We start from the raw sequence: 27,341 nt of genomic DNA, 5'->3' as shown, positions 1-27,341 counted from the left end.
CTTGTGCGTGCAGAATTCTTCCCGAATTGAGTTTGTCTTGAAGTGTCTCTTCACAAAAATTTTCTCGCCATCACGCACAACTCAGGATGTTTTGTTTGACTTTGCGTTGAGAACTCAAGCACGCGTCATTTGTTAGTATTCACGCGCCGCCCGATCTGCAGTCCCCAATCACTCTGAGCGCCTCACAAGTGTGCGTGCGTGCGAAGCAAGAGAGGGGTTGCGCTACGTGGAGGCCAGCACACGGTATTCCCGGCAAACTAAAAAGCGAAAATGTGTGTAATTTCTCGTATTGGGAAATATTTGATTTTATAGAGCGAACACAGCGCATTTAGTATTGCGGTGTGCACGGATCCAGCGTGCCGGCGATATAAATTAGTTCGGTAAGGCAAAATAGCATACCAAAAGGAAGAATACCAGCGCTGTAAGAAATCCAAAGGAAGCTCTAAAAACTAAACCCGAAGGCTATCGTTCCCTTTTGTTGGTAGCTGCGCGCATTTCCAGAGTATGTTCCGGCGGTGCCGCCTTTGTAGGAAAGGGGCTCTGTATTTTCGCTATTTTCAATATGATGCAAGGCATTTTTACTTCTAACCAAAGTATATTTAGCCGCAAACGTCTTGGGAGAGTTTCGCGAAAATTGAAAGGGGATTTTTTTTTTTTTTTAATATAAGCTGAACCCAAGAGTTTTATCGTTTTTTCCCCGAAAGATATACGCTTAAAATTGGACGCAGATTGTTTGTTATGCTTAACTGGAACATGTTTTATAGCGCAAAAAAGATGGGAACTTAGAGAAGAATACAGACGGGACAAGCGCGTATTCTTCTCTAAGTTTCCGTCGTTTTTGCGCTAGAAAACATGTCCCAGTTATCCCAGTACCAACTTGCCCAACTTTCCGCACTAATTAAAGTTTGTTATGGTGCCAACGTGGACATTACAAACTCAATTTTCTTTCTTTTCCATTCTCAGTTGTTATATCCGTGGAAAGATAGTTTGCCTTTTGTACGAAACATGTGTAATTTATACAGATCTGAGGGAAGTCGCTAACACTATAGTACGTCGTGGAAAGCCCGCCGGATAGGGCTCCTTTCTCGCGCTGCACGCTCTCCAGGAACAAAGTGATGAAACATGTTTTGATGATAATGTAAGCACATGTAAAGGCCTACATCTGTGGAGAATCTCAGAAAAATCGAAGATGTGTTTTTTGTTATATTGGCATCTGAACTTTGTGTTTTTCGGTTTTTTCTTCAAACTTGCGTGCCTGTTGCATCTTAACGGTACTTTATACAATTCCAACATTCACGGTGTTTATTTAGAAATGTAAGGAGCTCACCTGAATAAAATGTGGAGGTTGTACTCTGAAGTGCTTTTAGTAATATTTAGGCTCAAAGTTTTAAAAAATTGGTATGTGAGCGAATTTGACATTTTATTGCGAAAAATATATATTCTTGTCAACAACAAAACTTCTTTAGAGAAATATAAAGCAGGCGTAAATTGAGCACGCAATTTACGAATTGCCCCTCGTGATTATTCTCGTAGATAGATGTCGCTAAATTTGGCAGAGGCGCACGGGCAGAAAGCGGTGGTGGTCCACCTTGTCGCGTTCCCAATTTTATTTTACGGTTAGGCAAAACTATTTTCAGATAAAACATTGGTGAACCTGCACATTAGAATGATCAGGGAATGATATAAAAAAAAGTTCAAGCAAATTGAAGAGGTCGATTAGCCACCCTTTGATCAATCTTATCTGAGATCACCCACGTGCCATTCGGCAGCTTTGCCTTTTGGAGGCAGATACGTAGAGCGCGGCCGCGAACGGGTGTTATATACAGTGTCGGGGAAAGGCAGGCTCGTTGACACCCACAGAAACTGAAAAACGTGCGCAGTCACCGATCGGACAGTGTTCTCTGTGTGTTGCTCCTCCAGCGGCGAGGTTCGTGCAAGACAACCAAAGCACGACGCGACTTCCGAGACAGCAGTAATATTCCAGAGACATTTATTCTCCAAAACCATTGTACAGGAGCAATGAATATCAATGAGGTTGCCGGCTCGTCCGATACAGTTTGTACACTAAGACACAGCGTAACAGTATCTTGTTTTTTCGTGCAACAGGCGCTTTCACGCGCGATAAAGACCCGTTTCACGTACACTCTTTCCGCATAAAGGCCATTGTCAAGCTAGGACCTCCTTTTAGGATGTATAGTCACTGCGAGAACATTTGCGCTGGACTGCTACAAATTTGGCACTTTCAAGGTATACATGGTGGCTGCCTGCGCGCGCACAACTCTACGACTCTACAAGTCGCGTAATCTTTGCGACTACACCGCTTCCACAGGCACAGAGCTGCCTGGGGAAGTCGGATTTCCCACAAATAACTTCACTTCGATCGGCCTTCCATTTACGACATTGACAGGAGCGCTCACGGCACCGTAATAATGTCTGCAACAAACTTTCTTTCATCCGCCCTCGGGGGCACGATACATGCATTTATACGAGGTGGAATCAACAAATTCCAGAGCTGGCCGCAGCACTCAGGAAAAAGAATGCTAACCGCGCATACAGCGCCTCGCGCCTGTCCCTCAAAATTCAGCCTGCAACTCTGCCAAGACCATTGTTCTGTGTGAGCGTGTTTATTTTTTACTTATTCTTTATTTTCAAACACTGCTTTGCTCAGCGCCAGTCGCAGGGCATTCCGGTCATGACAAATAACAGAGTATCTCGAACCGTGCCCTAGCAATGAATTTGAGTCAGTTTTATTGAGACGTCTGCGTCAACACATGCAGAGAAGGAATGAAGCGACAAAACTGCTTCACCGTACTCTGTTGAGTTGAGTGACGACTTGTTTGTCTGTATGTTGTTGGTTCGAAATATGGTGAGCCCATCTTGCATGAAGAGCAATAGTTTCACCTTCAGTCCAGCACTGCTTTGTATGAGCGTTGCCCCGAGCTGAAGATTACTGGTTGTGTCCCACCTGGCAGTTGTCCAACGCGAAACATCGTGGTCCTGAAACTCTAGCTTGCATACTTGGAGCTAGGATATATTAGTGACAAGCTGCGACGTAATTTTAACGTGAACGCCATAAAAGGGGCGCTATTCTGCGCAACCTTGCGCGTCGCTATATACCCCTTCCCTCTCACGGGCGCGGACAACTATTAAGCAGCGCAATCGAAAGTTGGATGTAAAAAAGAAATTTATGGCGAATCGCTAACCAGTCGCGTCGCACACGTGAAACGTTGGCACTTCGTAACATTTGGCCTAGCCACACTGATAGTTGGTTGAAGACACACGCGTTATTTTATTCAGCCGTAGATTACTCTTTAGTCTTAAGAACGGGAAATTCGCCAAGCATAAACACATCCCCTAAATGCGCGCTGTCTACCGCGTTTGACTCGCGCCGCCAGGCGCTGACGCTCGCGCCATTACACGCTTATCCCGCGGCATGTTATGAGGCAGTGCGCGTATCACGCGGTACGTGATTTTCGCCTTACCAGTACTGTAATGACGTCACGCCCCGATTGTCGTCATCTCCCACAACCCACCACCACTTTGTGAACTAGGAAATCAGCCTTGAGCTTTGACTGGTGACGTCATACCCCTCAACAAACCCACTGACCAATGAGAGTCGAGCATTCCTCTTCACTCTCTGGTTTCCGCACCCCCCCCTCTCTCTCTCTCTCTCTCTCTCTCTCTCTCTCTCTCTCTCTCTCTCTCTCTCTCTCTCTCTCTCTCTCTCTCTCTCTCTCAGGTAATCTTCATTTTCAGCAGCCAGCCAATCAGCGTCGTGGGTTTGTGCGAGGAATCACTCAATATAGAACATATTTGGTTTAAGGCGTTGCTTCGTCTTTCAAGCTGACTGACATAAACTTCACTGAAAGGACTTTGAGTATGTAATAGTGAGATTTACGATTAACCAATATTAAAAAACAAAACAACTGGTTTCCAGTATAGAACAAACAGACACCGAATATTTTTTCGCAATATGTACTATCCTCAGAAGACGCAACGCCGTTTACAAGTGTTATACCTCTGCTACAAGGCCGTTTCAAAGGCCGTCCGAAGGCCTTCGAACCAATGGTTTATCGAATGGCGCATTATTTGTCTATTAAGCGCGCTTGTAAGCAAGCGTTCAACTGTCAGTTGAAGGTTGCGGTGTAGCGCAGGCTATGATAAATGCGAATCGGGCTGCGATCAATGCGAACACGATCAAAGAAACTAGGACGCGCACTTGCGTTACTACGTTCACCTGTGTGCGTAACGCTTGGAGGGTTACGTTCATTCTCGTATACGTTTATTCTCGTACGCTAGGATTTGGTCCTACAGCATGTTTAGCAGGCGATAAAAGCCGCAGCATTTGTAATACGCCCGAATATCGGTTAAAAAAACAAATTTTTGACGATATCGATTATAAAATGTACGTACAAATCGAAGACAAATCAAATGACAAGAACTATCCTCACACGCCCGTGATTTTTAGTAGTCAGGCGTTAAATAGCACGCCCGTAAAGATGCGCTGGCGTTCGTGGGAACGCCAACAGGTACAGACAGCGTGTTTGATGTTCCGGGAAGCTGTCGTTTCTTTGCTAACGAAAGGAGGCTTAAATAATGTGCCACGATTTTACAGTATAACGATAGCCTCATCGTTTGAATAAAATTCCTCGCACATCTGCAAAGCTACTTGCATTCTTTTTTTTCAGTAGTTTTCAAATATACCGCTCACTACGTGGCAGTAATGAAACTCCGAAAAGTTGCTAGGGCGTGGCGACAAAAACAGGCTTGTTGAGTTCCAAGGAGCTTAGCTTAAAAGTTTAGTTACTCATAACAACGGCACAAAGCGCCAACGATTGAAGCACAGGAAATACAAACTAATGCTACGTTTTTTTTTTTTTTTTTCACGCCGTAAAGCAGCAGCATGCGTGCTAGGGCGATCATATGCTGGATAGGTTCACAACCCTCAAGCTTCGCTGCATGATTATGGAACTCTTTCGCTCCAACCAAGCTCGAAGCACAAAGAACACTACAGGGCTGGTAGCTCCACAAAAGTACGAAAAAGCAAACCAAAAAAAAACCACCGAGCCTACGCACACGAATATTTAACATACTCACAGGAATGTATACGAAGCTCACGTGTTGTCTGAGTGTGCACAAGTTAACCTGGGGTATTTTTTTGTTGTTGTTGTTGTTGTTGCCATCGGGAGTACAGGGATCTAGCTTATCAGGCAAATAAGCGCAACCACAGGATTGGCATAATCTATCAACAAAGCCTGCCCCGTAACAAGCACTACATTGCGCATTATTATTCGCTTCGCACAAGAGAGCCTTGACACGCATTTCAGCGGTTCTACTCATTCAACCGCAACCTCGTGTGGATGGCAAATAGAGATCTCACGACACTCAGCTACATCGAGGGAATCATCATTTCTCATGGCGCGCTTCTGCAGACAACTGGCGCACACCCGATCCCTGCACGTCAGACCTCGAAGAGCATATCGGCCGTCCTGTCCTTGTCAGGGAGCTAAAGCGGGGAGTGTCCCTTCATCGGACCCTGGCGGGTCCCCGCAGCAGGCCTAGAAGCAGGCGGCCACGAGCAGGGCAATTAGCGGTACGGCCAGCCGCCGGGAGGCGAGCAGTCGCTCCTCGAGCAGCGCGCGCGCCTCGTTGCCCGTGTTGCAGAGGCTGTCGGAGCAGCACGAGTGGCACATGTACAGCCGCAGCCGCTCGCCCACGGCCACGCACTCGGTGGTGCAGTGCTCGCTGCAGTTGCGCTCGATGGAGAAGGCCCGCGTCGCGCCGCCGGGGTCCACGCTGTAGTCCACGCGGGTCACCTGCAGGCGCAGGGACCTCTTTTAGTGAAGAAGCCTCGAGACCACTTGCGTCACGCCCGCCTGGCCGCACGCGCTTCGACCGCAAGACAAACGCAATCACCCAAACTACGTCTCCGATCATAGTCACGGACTCCGGCACTCTTAACAAAAATGCTAGTAAAAAAATAGTGACGGGTTGTATTTATAACTTCTTACGAACTTTACTACGCCCAGAATGGTACGTAGGTCCTGCCACTACGTATGTAACCTAAATGCTATCGTTACTAGCCTGGACCGTGCACTTAGTAACTGCTGCTTGTTTGATACTAACATTCACTGATAAAAACAAAATTCTATGAATTATTGGACATGATAACTACAGCACTTTCCCCACTCAAAATCACGATTAAAACGTTTTTGCAAATCCACATGCCGAATTGTATATGATCACATTAAAATGCATAATTCTAAAATTACCGCTAAAATATTTTATTTTTTTGCAACAAGACCACTGACTCTATCAGGGGACTTTCCGCTGCTGGCTATAAAAGCAAGAAGAGCAGGTGTATTTCTTAGGTGACTAAGTTATACTCGCTGTCCTCGTGCATCCCGTTGGCTTTCTTGCTCAATTTATTTGTTGTCCATGTGTGATATGTGCGTGTTGATGGTGTCTGTGTCGTGCTGCGCGCTCAGCCGATCCATATTGTCGCGCGTAGCTTTCAGTTAGTAACTGGTTAGTGTTCTGTTAGTAAGTGCCACGACTTTTTTTAACAATCCTCCAGCTACTAAGCCATCGTAACCCCCACCCGGAACACTGACCTTGCCTAGACCCCAGCTTACTCCTCACTGGCGGTCAACAACTATTCCCACTAGCAAGCCTGCGCCCTTCCCATGTTAACGGGGACGATTTGCACACTCCACCCCTGGCCACCTGCCAAGACATCACACAGCATTACCGCTCGCTAGTCTACCCAAACATGAAGAAGCTGCTCTCCGTCGAATTCACACGAACACTTTCCCTCACCCCACCTGGCTACGCCGCTTCTACCCAAACCAATACGGACAATGTAAATTGTTCTCAACCAGGCACCACAACCCACATCATCATCATCGGGTGTGCTCACGCCCAGCCCTCCCGCCTCTTCCCTCTCCTCCTCTGCCTCCAGACCTGAGGGTGAACCTGACGACGAGCGCTGACCCCCAGCAGCTACTGGTATCGTTAAGTCGTCACTTGGGCTCCTGGACTGAGGAACCACACCAATTTCTCTGCTATATAAAGTTGTCGACCACTAGTACTACTACCACTACTACTTCAGCAAAACATCCATTGCGCCATTTTTTATAGATACGTGAGTTCTTGGTTAGGACATGTCAACGTCTTGGAAAGAGAAGGGGAGGGAGCTCGAGGTGTTCTTCGTCCGGTAATGCGTGGAAGTAAAACAAAAAAAAAGTATCTTGCCGGCCCACGCGGAGAAAAGTCAGGGCAAAGGAAGGTGATGCGGAAAAAGATCACGTCGAGAAAAAAAAGTGGCGCAGCAAGTGGTGCAAGTCTGGAGAACAGCAGAGCCGACTAGAAAAGACTTCCGGCGAATTCACAGTTCCGGGTGAATTTAGTGCGTCGAGGGTGGGTTCCTGCTGTTAATCAATATGGAGAAGGAACAGTTTTTTGTGAAACCCGCCGCAATAACTCAGCGGCTAAAGCGCTGCATTGCTGAACAGGAGGACGCGGGATTAATCCCGGCCGTGGTGGCCGTTGTTTTTTTATTATTATTGTTTTTGTGGAGGTGACAAACAAAAACTCCCGTGCAGCGAGATTTCGGTGCACGTTCAAGAAATCCCCAGGATGTCTCAACTCATCAGTAACCTCCACTACTGCGCGCCTCATAGCCCAGTTTCTGTTTGCGCGCGCAAAATACCCAAAAAACGACTTTTATGCGCATGGGGCAAGCCAAACAACGCTACGACTTGCATTCCCGCCACTTCATTTTGTCCTACTGCCCTTGAAGACATTCAGCGTACTTTCACGTCGTTCATTTTTATGTACAGTAGCCGACCGTTTTTTCGGGTTCCAAGAAATTCGGACTCGCTGGGTCTTCCGGCCTTTCCCGAGGAACCGCCCGTTGTCGCGTACGAGTAATGTATATGAACAACGGATATTTAGAAAAAATAAAGCCAAAAGTTCGATTTTCCGGGCAAAATTTTCCGTGACAGAACCACGGTGCGACTCAAGGACGCCGCCATTTTAAATCCTCAGCCACCTGGCTAGCTTCGGATTGAATGGCGATTGGCTTGACTCCCGCCGGTGTAACAAATTTTGATCTTGGAGGCCATAATTTTGTGTGTAGTCCGTAGAGGAAGCAATCTCAAAAACCGGGAACGGGTCATACGTGGAGGGATTTAAGGCAAGGGACCGTTCGCGACTTGTTCAGTCCTATTTAAATGAAACAAAGTGCGTTTTTGCGACTCGCGGATTTTTCGGACTGCTCTTTTATTCGGACTATTTTTTGTTCCCCTCCAGGTCCGAAAAATCGGTCGGCTACTGTAGTAAGGCAAACTCTCCCAGTGAGAATCTGAAGATGAATGCCACGAGGACTACTATAAGGACCTGGATAGAAAGAAAAAAAAAAACAGAGCCCTTTTTCCCTGTGGGGACGGAAGTCCAGCGAAGCTGGCGCTCTGGCGGGATTTGGAATGTTGGGGTTCAGCTATATTGGGAATTTGTTATGCTGAATTATTAGGACCGCAGCGCGAAGTCTACGTCACAGACAAAGGGCACACACGATTGGTGGGTAGAGACGATGACGTCTCTAGTGCGCCGCACAGCGCGCAGCATCGCGCAATGTCAGGGGGACAGAGACGCGCGCGTAGCGAGGAGTTTACACGGCTTGGGAAAGAGGTGGCGGAGGCGGAGAGGAGCATAAAGTCGGGCTGTAACCGTACTCCCTCCGTAGATCTTGCGGCCATAATACTTCACTATGCACTGTATACACAATGTGGGAAAGTCAGCTTACAAAGGCCAAGATCACACCGATCCCCTTCAAGTCGGCTTCACCTTTAAACACAAATGCATTACTGTGAAAACATTTCATCAGGGGCTATATAGGCCGTCTGATGTGAAAATATGGAGGCCCTAGGACATTCGTTATTTTTTATTGAAGATTTTTTTTTTTCATGTGCGTATGTCGCCAGGGTCAATCATCTTTATCCTACACTATAAGAAGTCCCCGTAGGGCGTCTTCACCACAATGCTTCAGAATGACCAATCGAAGTGGCCTAGTGTGCAAATTCGACGTATGACTTGGCCGATCACCAGTTTGAGTGAAAAATGGCATCTGCGCAAAAACCACGCTTACACCGTGGCACATTGCGAACGCCATTCACGCCTTGCGTGTTGTCCCTGCGTACGTGCACTCTTTTTAGCCGAATCAAATTTTAGGCTTCATCATTCGCCGAATTTGCGCACTTGGTCACTTCAATTAATCATTCTGAAGCGCCTGTAGAGGGGACGATCTACGGGAACTTTTTAGAATGTAGCCATACACAGCTTCGCTGTACATTGATATACAAAATGACCGCATTGGTTGTGGTTTGCGCTCTCTTGAATGCGAACAATTTCTACGTGAAACCTGTTCTCCGGGTAATTTTTTGGGCATCCCGAGCATTTATGCGGGAAGACGTTGAAGCGTACAGTAAACGAGCGTTTAGATGCTGCGGACGTGCCTCTGCGGGGCTGAGATACCCGGAAGCATGCTCCGAAACCTGTAGCCTGTACTGTTTCGTAACATACGGCGCGGCTGAGCGGCCCACATCAATTAAAGTTGCAGCGCTGGAGGAACAGACTAACGGGTAGCCGCGTGCCCGTTAGTGAAACTCTGGGTGGTTCCGGGCAAACCCGCTCCCCCAAATCTGGCGGAACAACTGACGGTGCAGTATCGGTGCGAGGGTGGGCAGGTGCGGCGCATGGCGAGGCTCATGTTGTGCGGAAAGCGGCAGCCCTCGCTGTCGAGCTGCGAGTTGCACGCGTAGCAGGTCAGGTTCTGGCGTTCCTCCGTCGCCACGACGGCCGACGATGGACTGCCGCCTCCGCCACCGGTCGCCGACGAAGCGCCGCCGCGGCCCGGTGAGCCGCGCACTCCCGAACCTGCGAGCGGTGAGAAGCTCGGTCACCCCAGTCGGGTTTCCAGCGCGTGTTTCCACCGGAACAGCGACTGTCACGGCGTCTCAGCTTACTGATAGCAGAGCTACAGGGCGCCGTCTTCAATGAAACATGGAGGGTGTGAGTGACAAATATGAACTAGTGCCAGAAATTTGGAAAGGCGTATCCGGGACGCACATTTGCGGACGCAGTACGTCCTGCTTAAAATCAGGCACCATATCAGCCTGGCCTAGAAGTAAACCAAAATATGGTTTACGACGCTTGGCTTTACTCGTTTAAAGTAAAAGGAGCGACGAGCAGACTGTGTTTTGAGGAGAGGTTGAGAACTATGCATCAGCGTAAATTGGCAGCGGGAGTGGTAAGGTGGCAGTAAAGTTACGTTCGATGTAGTAGTGTTCTGTTCGCCGTGGAGAAGCATCGAGTTGACGAGGACGATATACAGAGAGGGGGCCGGTTGGAAGCGATCTATTCACAAGGGCGAACATTGAAAAACTAACAGAATCACACAGAACAAAAGAAAATGAGTTGAAAATAAAATACGCCGCAGCGTAAAACGGGGTATCGCCGCACGGTACCCGAAAATGACCCGCTAGCCAAAAAGGGCCAGACCGCCGGGCTCTTTCAACCGTCTCTATATATACTATATGATATGTAAAGTCTCAACAATATACTATATAATATGTCAAGTCACAGTTTTATGCAATACATCCCATCGGAATTTTCAGGAAAGTGAACAAATATAAACAGCGCATCTAAGCGAAATTTCGAAAACGTTTATGCCATAAGTATTCCAAAACAACTTTAATACGAAGAAGCGACTTGAGTTAAAATGTAACTGAAAGTAAAAAAAAAGAAAAACTTTTGTGTCCCACTAACAGCACTGTACCACAAACATTATTCGCAATAGAACCAGCAACACGCAATTGTGCAGAAACTAACAATAAACAACACGCAAAGTTACACATTGCTACGACTTCTATCTATGAGACAAAATTGCAAAAGAAACTCTGTAAGATGCCTTTCAAATAGTGATAAAGATGAGAGGGATTTAATTGCATCCGGCAGGCTATTCCAGTTTGAAATAGCGAAAAAATGCGAAGTCATTTTACCGTAATTTGTGGAAACTGAAGGAAGCAAAAAACTGCAATTCGCAGAAAATCTTGTCGGGTTGTGATTGGTGAGATAACTTAGATCAAAGTGCAAAAGAAGTTGATTAGCCAGCAGTTTGAACAACAGTGTTTAAGAGTTTGCGAACTGACAAAACATTATTTTGACCAAGAAGTACGCTAGCGCTGGAATATAATGACCTTTTTGTGATTATGCGGATGGCCCGGTTCTGAACGTGTAGAACATCGATATTGTGAGAATTATACGCCGCATTACCACAGGCAACAATTCCAAATATCAAATGGCTGGCAAAATATAGCGATAGAAGCGCTCGACGTAGAAATAACTGACGGGCCTTAAAGGAGCCATGAAGAGAAAATACAACTTCGTTTAATTTGAAAGAACTAGGATTCAGTATCTCATTCAACTCCATTACAGCCACAACAGATGTTTTTTAACGAAAAAAAAAGCAAGAAGTATTTAAAAACTTTCAAATTTTACGCCACAGTGACGTGTTTGTGTTATGAGCAAGAATGGCGTCATACGGGCCAACAATAAAACATAATTTTCAGTGCGTTAACTGCACGTTAGCATTCAAGTGATGCGGTCAAATGGAACTAGAGGCCCCATTACAGACGTCCAGTCATGTGTCGTCGCGACAGGTCAGTTAGGCGGCCGCCAATCGCACAAACAAGGTTCTGTGACGTCATAGAAAAGTTGCGGGAAATTGGCTAGGGGGTCGTGACTGCTTCACACGTTTTCTTTAATATCTTCATTGTTCGAAGATTGCGATGATATTGGTATCATTGTTATCCGGACTGAGGAGTCTTTCTAATAAACCCAACTTGTATTTTGTCTTCATGGCTCCTTTAAGGGAAACATACGATATGATCAGCGGATGTCTATCGCTTTTGCGTATAACGCCCTGCGCTCCGTCATATCTGATTGATTGATTGTAGGGTTTAACGCGCCGACGCAACGCAGGCGATGAGGCGCGCCGTAGTGGAGACCTCCGGATCAATTTGGACCCCCTGTGGATCTTTAACGTGCGGCGAAATCTCGTACACACGGGCGTTTTTGCTTTTCGCCTCCATAAGAAAAGCGGCCGCCGCGGCCGGGAATCGAACCCGCGGCCTCGTGCTCAGCAGCGCAACGTCTTAGCCACTCAGCCACCGCGGCGGGTGCTCCGTCATATATAAAATGGGCGATTTGTACGCGATGAGTGTAGCCATATCGAAACTACAACCTGAACTCCCAAGTTCATTTTTATTCGGTTGAACCATACTCCAGTTTTGTACGTAGTATTCTTGCATCCCGCTAGCTATGGCTTAATAAATAAGGTTCTATTGCAGCTGTTAAAGTCCGCCTATATAATCCTACCTTACGATCAAATGCCATCTATGCTTTAACGTGCACGTCTCTTTCTGTTGTAGTTTATATTATTCTAATAGTTTTTCTCCGACCATCAGTTCGTTATGGGTTCTGTTCTGAGTGCACGGAGCCATGCAGACAGAGGAAGCGTGGTTACAATTTTAATATATGCGCGCTTGAGCGAAAAGTAACAGTATACTTCAAAACGAAGTGTCCTTGTTTGTGTAAAAACGTCAATGTGTACGCTTCCGAGGTAAGGACAGTTTATCGAATGCCGTTTTGTGGAACGCAGTTTAATAGGAGCCGTTTTATTGAACACTGCTTAATGGAATGCCCCTGTCTTAGAGTCGTTCCTCTCATCCTAGGTCGAGGCAATGGCCAAGAAGATGGCTGCTTCTTCTCCGATCGCTGGCGTGGTGGTAAGTACCGTTCCTGTGGCTAGGAGTTGTCCCTGTTGACTGGGACTGGGAGAAAGCTTATTTGTTTGTTTTGTTAGTGGTTGGGCGGCACTCCGCCAGGGTCTTGTGCCACGTGCTACAGTTCCGACGGGGTTAGCAGGGGTAGTGCCCTTATTGACCTACAGCCGCTACTGTCATGGCTGCCTGATTAGCGCAATCTGCCGGGTCTACTTCGACGGCCGTCCCTGAAAGTTTCTGGGGCGTTTATGGAGAGCTTTCGTTCTGTCCATTCTTTTAAGTGCAGAGCACTTTAGGCGCTCGCCTTGTCGTCGTTGAGACAGCGGAACCTAGCCGTCATGATGTGCTAGCTCGGGGCTACACCACCACGCGACACAAGCGCAGACACCGAAACAATTTGGCATCTGAGCTTAGTGATTCCCATTTATATCGATTTAAACTATAGTTAGCTCAGTAAGTTTGGGAATTGCGAGAAAGCTGAGGGAACTTTTATAATCGATATTTATCAGAACCAGTTGCTCCTTCCGCCTTTTGTAACACCTCCAATTTAGAAAACGGAGTCCCATTTGGTGGCCAGATTTCTGTATGTGGTCTCTACATTTTGTTTTCCCGCCCTGCAAACCAATTCTTAACGTAACTTTGCCGTACGACCACTTAACTCCGTCGGGTCCGCTTACCCAGGAGGTGCTGTCGAACTAGTTAATCAAGCCGTGCGAAGGATGCGCGCAATGGACGCGAAGCCGCGTCAAAACAGGCCTAAAGCAACCTTCGCTAAAGCAGACGACAAAACCGACGGAACGGTCCCGCTAGAGCCACTAAATAAGCCACGCTTGAAACCTGATCTAGTGGCTCTAGGTCCCGCTGATGCGCCCGCCGGGGTGAGCAGGCTCCGGCGCGTGGGGAACGGTGGGTAATAGCGCCTATTCGCTGCGCCATCATACATTGTGCTCTGTGAGTGAAAAGCGCCCTCCCACTCCCCAGCCTATTCAGGAGTTTCTTGTGGCGCACGCTCCGACGAAACCGTTGGCTGGTAGCGGTAGGAAGCTTTGCTTTAAAGAACGCTTCATTTTCCGAAATCAAACCTGGGTCCCTCGCGTCATGAAGCCGGCGTCTATCAGATTGCTCCATTTCGACACGGTCGAAACGCAGTTCAAACTCAGACGACAACCAAAGAATCCGTCACGAGGAAGCTTCGCGGTCAACCATCGTCGTCGCCGTTAGACGGGGGGTGCATGGTTTTTTTTTTTTTTAAGAAATCACCACAGGAGGTCTCCGCCACAGTGCCGCAGAACTACCAATCAGCGTGACCAGATGTTCGAATGTGGCGCATTGACGAGGCACAGCATTCGATTAGAGCAAAATATAGAAGCTGTGCTATGGGACAACCGCGAGAGTGCACGCCTTGAGCTGTTGACCCAGCGCATGCAGATTTCATTTTTTTACTCGAATCGCACGCGGATCTCGTCATTCGCCAAACTCGCACATTGCATCACGCTGATTGGTAGTTCTGGGGCATTGGGGTGAAGCGCACCTGCGGCGATTTCTTAATGTGTGTATACGTCTTGCGTTCTTCGCACTGTTTCAGTATTCTGGACAGCCCCGGATATGTCAGAAATAGCGTATCAAATTTATCTGCACTGCACCAAAAGTCAGCTCCATCGATATTATGATACCGAGCAGGCCTTTTGAAATGAGGTTGAATTGTGCCGTACGTCGCCCTCTTGCTCGTTTGGGCGCATGCAAACTGCACGTTTCAAGAGCAGGCCAACCACTCCCAGTATCTCGGCGGGCCTCCTACGTGCGCGGGTATGCCGGCGATAAGCGACGGGGAGATAGTCGCGGTCGGGTAGAAACAAAAACACCGAGAACACCCAAGAATTTCTTGTGGGTAGTGAATGCGAAGAATGTCCAACTGAACGCCGCCGAGTGCTCCTTCCAGTTTTGCGCTGCGAGTAATAGTGGCCGTTGCAACAATTAGACCAGCGGTCTCCCGTTTTCAATAAAAGCTTTACTACTACTGTGCGAGGTCATCGGTGCGCATGCTCAATAGTATTGAACGCCGCATCCGCAGCTGCACCCTCGGCTTTCCAGGTGGCGTTACCTAGCAGCGCGAGTATTTACTTGTGTTTTTACTGTAGCGAGCCAAGCTCGTGCTGTGGAACGTTTCGCCGTCGCGTGTCAGCCGTTTCTCGGCTTCTTCGTTCAGTGGGTCCTTCTGTGTTTTTTATTAATAACATTCGTTTCCAGTGAGATTAAACTAGATAGCAGCTGCCGTAGTAGGCAACAACGGAACACCTCACCAGAATGTGATACGGCCACTCTGGTGCAGTATTCGGCTGAAACTTGGCTCCCGTATCAGGAGAGGCCCACGTCCTGCAGTTGACATAAATCGGCGTACGAATGGACGAAATCATGATAAATAAAAAAACCAAGTGACACGCCGTATGCCTCCTCCTTACGCTTCGTTTTTTATTGGGAACGTCCACGACAAATGGTGTCTGCTCGGTAGAAAATGATCACCATCATCGTCAGTATGATGACTACCACTCAGTAATGGTGACTACAAAAATCCTGCCCTAAGGCCTCTTTCTGCAGGATGCTGCATCATATTGCTAGAACCACCATAACGGAACTCTCTTCCTTCTTCGTGGCCAAAAGCGCGTGGAAAGCACGATCCTCACGTGGTTGCGTCCCTAAACAAAAGAAACGCGCATAAAACAACCGCAACGGCGGTGGCATGAGGAGTGCGCGTGCACCGGCCGCGAGACATGGGAGAAGGCAGGCAGACAGGACGTGGCGAAGCAGCGGGACGCGGGAGGTGCTGGTGCTCTGAGCTGTCTTCCGTCGGAGCACTCTGCGGCGGCGTCCCATCTCCGCTCGGTCGTCGCGACAACCGCAAGTGGGCCCAGTGGGAACGAAGACAGTGCAGAGCGGGGCAGCAAAATGAGACGACGGAAGCGACTGACGCTACGGAAACGCCGGCCACCACAAACGGCGAACCGGCGGCCATCGTACACCGTGAGCTCTTGCTTGATACGAGCGTCTGACTGCGCGGCGTGCAACGCCGGTGCACCGCGTTCGGCCAGTTCGGCCGTTTGCCCTAACTTGATGCACGTTGCTGGCCTGTCGGTTGCACCGCCTTCGTATCTTCGCACTGCCGATTTACTGTACCCCCGATGTCTAACCAGGATCCCCTCGCTTTGCACGTTTGTGCCTCCGCGGTGCTCTTCCACTGTCTCGGCAGGGATCCCGGGGATCCCACGATGGCGCAGGCGGGTGGTTCGCTCTCTTGAAGGGGTACTTGCACGATCATTGGAGCGACCAGTCTCACCCTCAAAGCGCGCCAAATCGACTGTCTCACTTTTTTTTCCGGCAAATAGATAATTGGCGTGGTAAGTGGCTTTTTCTTCTTAATGGGTCAGCACAACATTTCTTCCTTAGTTCTTTTCTTGTCAAATTGAATTTAAAATGACTAAGATTCGTTACTATGGGCGGTCCGATCGTTTGAACTAGTTAAATGTGTTGCAAGCCGGAGCAGGTTGAAAACACCGAAAAGAGTCGCGGAACGCACAGTGAAAAAACGGCGGGGCATCAAAAAAAAAAAAAAAAAAACCGAAGAAAATACTACGGCGTCCGCCGATGTTAACGACGTCGCGTACCGTTCGACTTTTCTAGAAAACTCTGTCCATCGACGCCGCTCGTGGCGTTATCTCGGCGTCTCTTTTACCGAACTTTAGGGGCGCTCGCCCTGCGAGCACGGGAGAGCGCGTGCTCACGCCGCCTGTTAATTAGCGTCGAAGTTTTAGACCACGCCGATTTTAAAGACGATAGTCTCTCTTGGGCTACTTAAACCCAGAAATTTTGGTCTGTCTGTCTGTCTGTCTGTCTGTCTGTGAATCGATTCAGCCACCCGGCCAAAGTGAAACTGAATTTCCGCAATAGTTTCATATACTCACAGCCAAATCTAAACGTAGTCCGGTTCCATGTTCATACTTGTCAACATTGTTGAACAAGAACAAGACATTACGCAAATATGAGGCAAAAAATTAATACATAAATCATATTTATAGTGTTTCTTTATAAAAAAATTCTTAGGTGGTTGATTTTGGCGAAATGAAATACTGCATCCACTGTAGAAAAAAAAAAATATTGACTCTGTCGCCTGCTGTCGGCCGCGCCACTATAGCTTCTGGCGGAATTTTAGGAAATCAAGCGGTAGCAGTGATGAAAGGTTCCACTAATAGGTTCCACGTTGTGCTTGAAACGCACGTGGAGTAGGGCAACGTGGTTCTATAAACATTGAAGTAAGGCGACTCGATTCACGCGCGTGTCCGCCGTACGTAGCGCTGGCATCAAGGTACCCGGCCTGGAGCAGTGAACGCGGTAAATTTAAAATGACCTGAGCAATCTCTTAGCGTGTTTACCTTGGGAGGAGCGGGACGGAAGAGGAACAGCATGAGAGGTGAGCCGGAAAGCGAAGGGAGGCATTTACTTGACACATGTCGACAAAGACTATCGTCTTTGGTCGACATTTGCAACGAAAAGAGCAGATACGCGGCCAATTTTTTTAAGAGAAGCCAATTCGCCGGACGAAAAAGGAAACCGAAAATGCATTTTTTTTTACTCACCGAATTTACTTTTCCTGGTTTTTAGCGTCGTTTTTCTGTTTCAGTTGGGTAGTCTTGTTGGAGTGGTTATTGTTCCCACCATTATTTTTGCGTGTTTATTTAGGAGGTGGGGGGTGAGAGGACACAGAATGTTTTAAAAGGATTCAGGGGTTGATGCCGCCCCGATTTTTGGGCTGGAGCTTGCCGAAATTTTGGACAAGTATACCTCAAGGACCTCAAACATTTGACTCGGCTCCCATTTCACTTGACTGCACGGGGCGTTCCAGGCTCGCGATGTCGTACTGGTTTCAGCCGTACTGCTTAAGACGTCGACTCTATAAAATAAGACGTACGAACGCTCCTGCCCGCTGTGGTCTGAGGACTATTTAAAGGGGCCATGCAGACAAAATACCAGTTTGTTTTATTCGAAAGGTTTCGTGTTTTGTGGTGCCCCCAGCACTTGTCCGGAAGCAATCGGTGCTTTATTCACTGAGAAATTATTCAATTTAAGCTTAAAGGAGCACTGACACGAAAATTTCATGTTCCGCTTTTATTGTTTTTATCGATGCTTAATGGTCTGGCGAACCCGAAACAGCCCTTCAAATACTTCAGCGCGCGATAGTTAATTACATTGAACGGCCTGAAAATCGTTTGTTTCAAATTCCCGCGCTTTCATCCCGAACGGCGCATATGACAGACTCCCGGACAGACGTCACCGCTTTGTGCGGACGTCACCGGCGCCCGCTTGAGAGGGTGTTGCGCCCGCTCGCCGCTCGTGGGGTCGCGCGCGTGAAGGGACGTCACGAGTTTTTGACGAGCGCTGTCGCGTCACTTCTTTTCCGCTCTTGGATTGACGTCACGCTGATGTCCATTTGCTGAGTGCCGCTCCGCGCGCTGCTCCGTCGGCGCGATAAATGAGATCCAATTGAACTACGTTCTTCGCGTCGCAGGCCGCTCATATTTCAGCCAGGGTATTATGTTGAGTGAAGGAAGCGAACTGTGCAATAATATTAACGCCGAAAATTGGTGTCAGTGCTCCTTTAAAATTTGATTCTCCCGCCAAATCGTGTGTTTTCGTGAGGTCTTGCTTACGGTTAGTCAACCTAGCCATTAACAGCGGCGGGCCGTTTCCTGCCTTTTTTTTTTTTTACCGTATTTGTACCTGGCTTGTTTTTGTTAAGGTAGAAAACAATCGTTTCGTGAAACATGGTCTGCGCTCGACAAATATGGTCACGTAAGACAGCCTCGCTTACGACAATCGGCCAGTGTCGCCTGAGAACCCCAAAGCGCCGCAGTGATTTACAGCTAAAACAGCATACAGTGCGCGCAGTACCAACAGCAGTACTCATCGGTACTTCTATGTTTACGTGTACTTTCGTAACATACACTGTTTACTCCACCATTCTTACTGCTATGTGCCCGTAAATGTAAGCGCAAATAGGTCGTTCGGCAAGCTTATAAGCCCTGCTAATGTGCGTTTGCGTTCACCGGCCTCAACCAATCGCAGAGCTGTCACATATGACATAATAGAAATGAGCTAGTGGGTCGCATGGTCATTACATTTTTTTCCTAATTATGTGGCTTATTTGAGCGAAGTTTACGTTAAAAGTGGGGTCAGCATGATTCTAACGAGGCAATCTTTCGAATGAACCAACTTGTGTTTTGTCTGCATGGCCCCTTTAAGTGTTTGATGAACACAATGCGACATTCCATCCATCGCCCCTTGGTTCGTGCGGCAAAGCTACTACCTGGCTGAGAGGAGCACCGTAGTGGAGGGCTCCGGATTAATTTAGGCCCTCCCGGAGCTGTTCATCTCGCACAGACCGGCGTTTTCGCGTTTCGCCGGTATCGGATTAATCGAAAATACAAAAGCCTAAACATAGGCATTTCGAAAATTAGTATTGCTGAATTTTCAGCGAAACTGATGAAAGCTTTACCTCGTTTGCCATGACGTTGCAGTGGTGTATATAGTTCTAGCCACATGTCATGAGACAATTTAGAGCAAATAAAACAAATAATTAAGATAGAGCGAAGCCTGCATATTTGAAATGGTAGTACAGAAAAATGGCTCTCGATATCAGTATACTGTTACTGTAGGCAATGTTCTCCAATTTTTTTAGCCGCCCGGGCCGAAAAAATTGCCGCATTCTAGGGCTTTTTCAATGGAGAGGGCCGGAATGGTTAAAAAGAAGAAATCTAGAAAACGCATCTTCTAAGTAAACAACAAATAGCCGTGAATGACATTATTGATAGGTTTCATTGCGAAGTATGACAACATGCAATACTCTGCAGTGAAAACACGCGACGGGGCATGAATCGGGACACCTAGACATCTTGACACTTTCGCAGGCAGAAATGAAGCAATACGTAATGAAGGGCAAGATGGCGTCCCAGTTATTTTGGATGGAATCAACGACAACGTACATAGAGATCATTTTGGTAGGTGTTCTATTGATGCTCTCAGTGAGGCCATTCGTTTGCGGGTGATATGGTGTTGAATGCTGAAACTGAGAAGAAGAAAGGTGAAACAGCTCTTCAACAATGTCAGCAGTGAATTGGCGCCCACGGTCACTGATGATAACGCGAGACGGACCGTGGCGAAGTAGAATACGGTACTGTAGAAAGTTTCAGACCTCGCTGGCAGAAGCGGGTGTGAGCGCAGCCGTCTCCGTGTAACGGGAAAGGTAGTCCACGCAAACGATTATTCACCAGCCACCGTTCGCGGATCTCGGGAATGCACCTGGGAGGTTCACACTAACTTCCTCGAATGGAGAGTGCGTTGGGCTTACCGAGTGGAGTTGGCCGGGTGGACTGGGCGTAAGTTTTGTGCTGTCGACACTGGGGCCAACTCGCGACGTATTGCTCTGTCACTTGACACATATTGGGCCATGGCGCGCGCGGTGAAGCGTCCGAGCAAGCCCCATGTGGCCCGCAGTGTCATCGTCCCGCATGGCGTGCAGAACGGAAGAAAGTAAATTTTCGGGAAAAACAAGAAGGAACCGGGAACTGGTTGGCCAGTGATTCTTTATGTAGAGTAAGCCTTCGTGCACACAGAAGTAGCTGCGCGCTGGACAGTTACGCGCGGAATCGAACAGTGATGTTAGGTGCGTATCTTGTAGTTGCTCGGCCTTGAACGCGATCCCATCCGGCGGGCATTTTTTCTCTACTTTCTTGCTGTCTTTCCAATCTGTTTCTATGACCTACCACATTATCCCCTTTGCTTTCCCAGGTTTTCTTGACTGCCAACCCTTATTTCTGGCTTAATTCAATAAGCCCCTCATTTATTATTCTGATTCTCTCTCTCTCTCTCTCTCTCTCTCTCTATATATATATATATATATATATATATATATATAAGTTAGGAGAAAAGGTTCCTGGCTATAATGTTAACTTTACGATAAAGAAGTCACATTGCAAAACATAACAAAATTTATTCTAATGTTTCGACCGGGGGCCGGTCTTTTTCGTAGATACAAATAGTGCACATCAGTTGGGTTTAAATAAATTTCAGTTGTGTGCGCGGCACAGGACCGGGATAATTGGAGATCCATGGGAGAGGCCTTTGCCCTGCAGTGGGCCTAAATAGGTTGGTGACGATGATGATGCTGATGACAGTGAACTCCCGTTAAGGCGAACTCGAAGGGACCATGGTAATTTGTTCGTCTTATGAGAAGCCATACCAAAGGTCGATTGTATGGAAGCGATAGTATCGTATCGCATTTTCCAGCGCGTCTGGCTAATGCAATGCGCCGACCGTCTCAACCTGCCCCCGTCTGAGACCGCATTTGTGGGATGCGCCTTTCTAGCGCATTGGTCCCCTCTACATAAATGCGATGCGCTAAATATTCAATGCGATGCGCTACTGTTGCATCCATGTAAACGCGGTCCTAAACAAAAAGTCGGCAACACGCCCAGGTGCATGCAAATATCTTCCTTCAAGACGGTGGAAGTAGACCTACAATGGAACAAAAAGTCGAAAACGAAATCGCTTGAGTGCGCAACTAAATAGAAGACTGTCTTCAACTACTCTTGCCTGGTTTTATCCAGTCCAAGCGGCGACGGAGAGCGTACACCCACTACCTCAAGCGACAACGCAGCAGAGACAGAGAGGGAACTCCTCCCTTTCTCGACGGTGACGCGGTGGTACTAGCGACGCGGACCGACGCAACTCACATGCTCCCGCTGAGAAACGGCATTGGTCAGGAGGGCTGCTACGTTCGCGAACAGGGAGTCTCCGTTGCGCTTTTTTTTCTTTCACTTTTTTTACCTCCTAGTTTTGCGCCTCTCTCCTCCAGAGCAGAGCGGCCACAAATCTCGCCCTTGCTCTTTTTTTTTCTCTTTGCTTTGCCGCTGGCTCCGCGGGTTGAAGGGCGGGAGAAGTGGTAGCTTTATCCGCGCGTGTTTTTTTCTCGCTCCCTACCTTCCTCCGTGACGCGAATTCGCTTCGCTCTGTGGTTTTCTTTTACTTTTATTTCTGCCATGGCCACGTGAATGCCCCGCCGCACCCCGCCAAGACGGCTGTGTTCGCTACCCAGAATCGCCAGCGGTGGTGGTCACCCCGAAAGTTGTTCGTCTTAACCGAAGAGTACGTGCACAGATGTTCGTCTTAAGCGGATTTTTTTTGGCATTGGGTCTATGGAACCAAACAAACGTTCCCACGCGGTTCGGCATATGCGAGAATTCGTCCTAACCGAGTTTGTCTTAACGGGAGTTCACTGTGGGTATGTACTATACTGTAAAAATGTACTGTAAACGAAAGACGGACGGGTAACGAACTCGAAGTTTTATTCACGTTTCGGCTAGGGGCAAGCCTTCGCCAGAATACGAACGAATGTCAAGGAAGTTGATAGCTGGCTTATAAAGCATCATGAGCCAATCACAGTAAAGACAGTGACACGTGTTGCGTCGTGCTAGATGACAACAGTTGATAAACATTATGGTTCCATATCAAGAACAGAATTTCATAGTGGCATGTCACTCAGACGGACAGAAATAGTGGGAGCCGTAAAAAAACGATACTGTGGAAAGTATAAGTGGTGAAGAGTAACAGAAAAAGAGAGAAATGGAAAAGTGGAAACAATGGAAACAAATATTCTACTGAACAACGGAGTCAAAATAAAATATGCAATGTAGAGCGAAAAAATCAAACAATAAATATAACACAGGAACATCTGATCAGTCAGCCGGTTGTAAGCAATGCGGTAAACTTGGAATCACTAGCTTGTCGAACTGATGCTGTAGCTACTAGCTAGGATGGAAAAAATGCTGATTGGGGGCACGCACGCAACTACATACACGCACGCCGATACACACAAAAAATATCTTTGTAAACAACAATATGAAGATTACACAGATGCGAGTTTCAGCGCGACAAGAAAATGGCCGCATCTCCACTCAGTGGATGATGGCGAGGGTGCGGAGTACGGGGACTCGAAATGACATCCAAGTTGCGCCCCGACCGTCATTAGATTTGAGCCGTGAGTTGCACCTTGATTATTCCCTAAATGAAACCGCAACTGACGCTTCAAATCGAATTCCGCTTGATTTTTGCTTGATGGTGGCGTGCGCACGGATGGACGAGGACGGACATTGGGAGGTTATTCCGCACCGTTACAGGTGAGGGAGTAAGCCGTTTGACTGTCGTGTACTGACTCACGGTCGTAGCCCAATGGGTAAGACGACTGGCACTAACTCTCTCTAGTCTACCAGACACAGGCCCGAATCCTGCCGGTGCCTGTGTGATTTTTTGCGATTGTAAATGCTATGCGCACGGACGCAGACGGACATTGTGCGGTCTTATAAGGTACACCGCACCTAAAAGCCAGTGCGCCAATGCTTTCATTTCAGCCGGATTTTATAGATTTGAATTTCTGAATGAGATACGATTCCCTGACTTACCTATCATGCTGTGAGAAGAAACCGAATTCAAGGATTGTTGCTTTTATTTTGTTGAATGAGTTACATGTTGATATGTTGGGATAGCGGCAGTTTAGGGAGGGTCTTATATGGGACTTGTGATTATTGAAACGAAGTTGCGATTATAGAAACTTGCGAGTCTGGCCAATATCCTGACGCCGGCATTCCGTGCACTCGAGCAGATAAATCATGTTCTCGGTGTCGCAGGTAAAATCTGTATACTGCTGGATGTGGTACTTGTCATATGGGAGCAAATTTGGCCTCGCGGTTTGCGGCAGGGCTGGCAGCCAATGTAAGATGGACGAATGGTCTCAGACTAGGTGAGTGAATCGCGTATGTTCACTGATCGCCGATAGACTACGCGAGGCGGATCTCGGAAAATACGTTAGAGACGCTGGCTTTGCGTTAGTGTATTATGATGCTTGTTAAGAATTGATGTTACTATAGGGGCTGACGCTGAATAACTAAACACCATATTACAAATTCTTCATCAATTTCTATTACCTCTACACTCTCCCCTTTGCTTTCCGAGGTTTTCTTGACTGCCAACCCATATTTTCTGTCTTATTTCACCGAGCCCGAGCTCAGTTCCCATTTTCTGATTCGCTACATGCTTAGCGAGGGCCTCTGTTCTGGCAGTCTTGGTGCCGTAAGTAGCTTAAGAGGGTTCAACGCTGGTCGACCACTCTCGACATGTCGTAGACACTCGAGTCTCGGCCCGGGGGTTAAAAAGAAGGTCCCCTTCACCCCGAGTAGTCCGAGTGGCGCTGGCTACCACCCCCAAGCGCAGGAAACAAAAATACCTTAACATAAATACCCGAGAAAGTGGAGGGGAATACAGCCCCGCCGGTAGCGTAGTGGTTGGTCATCGTACCAGACGCGTATTCTGGAGGTCGTGGGTTCGGATACCACCCGGCGGGCATTTTTTTCTCCACTTTCTTTTTGTATTTCCAAATTCTTCATCTATTTCAATGACCTACTATACACTCCTTTTTGCTTTCCGAGGCTTTCTTGACTGCCAACCGTTATTTCTGTCTGTCTGTCTGTCTGTCTCTCTCTCTCTCTCTCTCTCTCTCTCTCTCTATATATATATATATATATATATATATATATATATATATATATATATATATATATATATATATATATATATATATATATATACATATATATATATATATATATATATATATATATATATATATATATATATATATATATATATATATATATATATATATATATATATATATATATATATATATATATATATATATACAGAAAGAAATGCCGGCAGTCTACAACGCCAAAGAAGGCATAGGGGAAGGTTTAGACTATTTTTTTACCGTTAGTGACGTTACATTATTATCAATTTTTATTAATTACGTGAGAAAGAAAGAAAGAAAAACACGCGCCCAGAGGACCGAACCCACGCCTTTCGATTAGATCTCGAATGCCTTACCAATTCGGCTATCTGGGCGACTGTGTTCTGCTTCACTTTCTGGGGTATTTATATTTACTACAACTGTATCTAACGCTTGAGGGTGGTAGCCAACGCCACTCAGACTACACGGGGAGAAGGGGACCTTCTTTTTCAACCCCCGGGGCGTGACGCGAACGTCTACAGCCTGTCATGAGCGGTCAACTGGCGGGAAACCCTCTTATGCTACCTTGGCATCAAGGCTGCCAGAACCGAAGCCCTCGCTAAGCTTTCGCGCGATAATAGGGTTTGGAAATGAGGGGCTCGTTAGGTTATACAGAAAGAAATGCCGGCAGTCTACAACGCCAAAGAAGGCATAGGGGAAGGTTAGACTATTTTTTTACCGTTAGTGACGTTACATTATTATCAATTTTTATTAATTACGTGAGAAAGAAAGAAAGAAAGAAAAAAAGAAGAAAAAGAAAAAAAGAAAAACTCTGGGCGCGTGTTTTGCTTTCTTTCTTTCTCACGTAATTAATAAAAATTGATAATAATGTAACGTCACTAACGGTAAAAAAATAGTCTAACCTTCCCCTATGCCTTCTTTGGCGTTGTAGACTGCCGGCATTTCTTTCTGTATTTCCTAACGAGCCCCTCATTTCCAAACCTTATATATATATATATTCGCATGCTTTCTCTTTGCCCACGGCCTGGCTGACACCCCAGCTCTCTGGCGTTTCGGAACTTCATCTCTTACCAGGTTCACTGTAAAATACAATCAAAATGTTGATAAACGAATTAACCAACTAGGTAATCATGCACCAAAACTGCTGGCAAACAGGATACCGGACGCCAAACCAAATAATTTTGGTTTGTACTCCTACCGTGCTCACCTTTTAAAAAAAAAATGTGGGTTCATGACAATGCTAGGGCGCCAAGTACTCAGCTTTTATATTCCTGGTTTCTATATGTATATATTTTTGTAAAGGGGTGCAAAACTTCACAGGACCTATGTGTGTCGATGTGAAGATTTGCCGTGTGCTCAACTTCTTATGCTGCAACGTTTTTTTTTTATTGAGTTTCCCTCTGAGACTCCTTCTGGGACTCTCAGGGGGAGTGTAAAACATAAATGACAAAATAAAGCGCGACAGGTAATATGTAATGCATCAGTGAAATAAAGCAGTCGTAAGGAGAAGTGTGCGCTACTGCTCAGGTCAACCCACTTGGAGAAAAATACCAAGTGAACCTTATAAATAAATAACGGCTAAAGCATACTTATAGAACGGTCTCTTACCGAGGAAGGGGGTGTGAGGTACTGCTGACAGGCACTGTAAGCTTGCCAGGGCTAATGCCCAAGCCCCCCCCCCCCCCCCCCCCCCCTTTCCCTCCCTGCTTCCGTTCTTTCGGATCCGGACACAATCACGGATCAGATTCTTGTATAGCACAGCCAATTATCGATCGATTTGATAAATTCAGCAAGTACCAACCGTCCCTTACCAGTGCTACGAACATCTAAAAATGAATCTCTACTTACGTACGTTACATGCCCACATAAGATGGGGTTTTTAGTAAAACTACACTTCCCGAAATTCTTATTTACCCAATGTTGCAGCTTTATGCGATTCGACACCACGAATGAGGACGACCAAGTTTAAAATTTGTCAGTGCCCCGCGCTAACATAAAGGATGCGTGTATTCTGTGCATTTTGTGGAAATTACTTTACCCATGCCCCCTGTAAAGCGCGCCGCACACCACACACTGCGGCACTGCGGAGAAGCTTCAAATCAAATTTCACTGCATTGCTAAACAACCACAAATACAGCGTGCACGCAAACGACCGAAAACCAGCCTCTGCATCAGAACGAGTAAGCTTTTTAGGAAAGCCAAGAGGGCACCTCACCTGTGACGAAGATGACCATGCTGATAATTATGCACCAACACGTACTACTCGCATTCCACCGTTTGAAGAAAGACAGTCCTTGTTCGCTCTGCGTGCGGGATAACTGAGCCTTAGGTGTGGTTTGGTTATTTTCACGGTGCGTAATATAATAGCTAATGCTGTTTTGGGAGCAGTCTTCCATAGTCGATTAGGTCATAGCGGCGGTTGTCATCTGTGGCTGTGGCGTCCTCTGACCGTCGAGTTTGTTTTCGCAGCAGAACCGAAACTGAAACGAAAAACGAATAAACAATGTTAGAAAATTGTGTTTTAGATCAAAGGCAGATAAATTTTAATTATTAACGATCAAAATGTAACGAAAAGGTAATAAACCTCACTGGAGCAATAACAGCAAACAGTCATTTAGTTTCAATCCTTTAGGTGGCGCTTCCTGCCCTGTGAAAGCGTCTAAAATGGCGACAAACACTCCCGGCTATCCGTGAGCTGCCGTGAAGCAGACTCGGTGCAGTACGGGGCCGTTCGCGTTTGCTTTTGTGCTGTTTTAACCCGCGACGCTATTTGTGAAGTGTCTTGAAGACGTTATTCAATTTCTGTAGAATGACTGCTATGGCAGCAGAACAGACTTTGGCGATAAGCCTTGGCGCGGAGAGACTAG

General features: G+C 47.0%; 2 protein-coding genes across 3 annotated transcripts in view; one reads left to right on the top strand and one right to left on the bottom strand.

The window, feature by feature from the left end:
- The window catches only part of Ash2 (Set1/Ash2 histone methyltransferase complex subunit ash2), a 143,529-nt gene that overhangs the window by 67,239 nt on the left and 48,949 nt on the right, over positions 1-27,341 (top strand). The window contains exon 4 of one of the 2 annotated variants that reach the window (XM_077684677.1): positions 12,795-12,848. In XM_077684677.1, the coding sequence (XP_077540803.1) occupies positions 12,795-12,848 (54 nt within the window). Of the gene's footprint in view, positions 1-12,794; positions 12,849-15,634; positions 15,864-27,341 lie in introns of those variants that run through there. The other variant, XM_077684680.1, reaches the window with a different exon arrangement.
- On the bottom strand, positions 1,974-26,923 carry LOC144153052 (uncharacterized). The gene is made up of 3 exons (XM_077684691.1): positions 26,690-26,923; positions 9,719-9,936; positions 1,974-5,816 (listed from the first exon to the last, which is right to left on the bottom strand). Exons 1-3 carry the CDS (start codon positions 26,868-26,870, stop codon positions 5,559-5,561), a joined length of 657 nt encoding a protein of 218 aa, XP_077540817.1. The 5' UTR covers positions 26,871-26,923; the 3' UTR covers positions 1,974-5,558.

Source organism: Haemaphysalis longicornis, unplaced genomic scaffold (assembly GCF_048455015.1).
Source record: "Haemaphysalis longicornis isolate Haplotype H1 unplaced genomic scaffold, Haemaphysalis longicornis Haplotype H1 scaffold_1, whole genome shotgun sequence".
NCBI lineage: Eukaryota > Metazoa > Arthropoda > Arachnida > Ixodida > Ixodidae > Haemaphysalis > Haemaphysalis longicornis.
This window is presented reverse-complemented; position numbering and strand designations above follow the sequence as displayed.

Coding starts and splice junctions, on each gene's coding strand:
- LOC144153052 (XM_077684691.1), bottom strand. CDS start 26,870: ATGGAAGACTGCTCCCAAAACAGCATTAGCTATTATATTACGCACCGT. Junction 9,937..26,689: donor CATGGTCATCTTCGTCACAG/GTGAGGTGCCCT, acceptor CACCGCTCGCAG/GTTCGGGAGTGCGCGGCTCA. Junction 5,817..9,718: donor CCTCGCACCGATACTGCACC/GTCAGTTGTTCC, acceptor CTGCGCCTGCAG/GTGACCCGCGTGGACTACAG.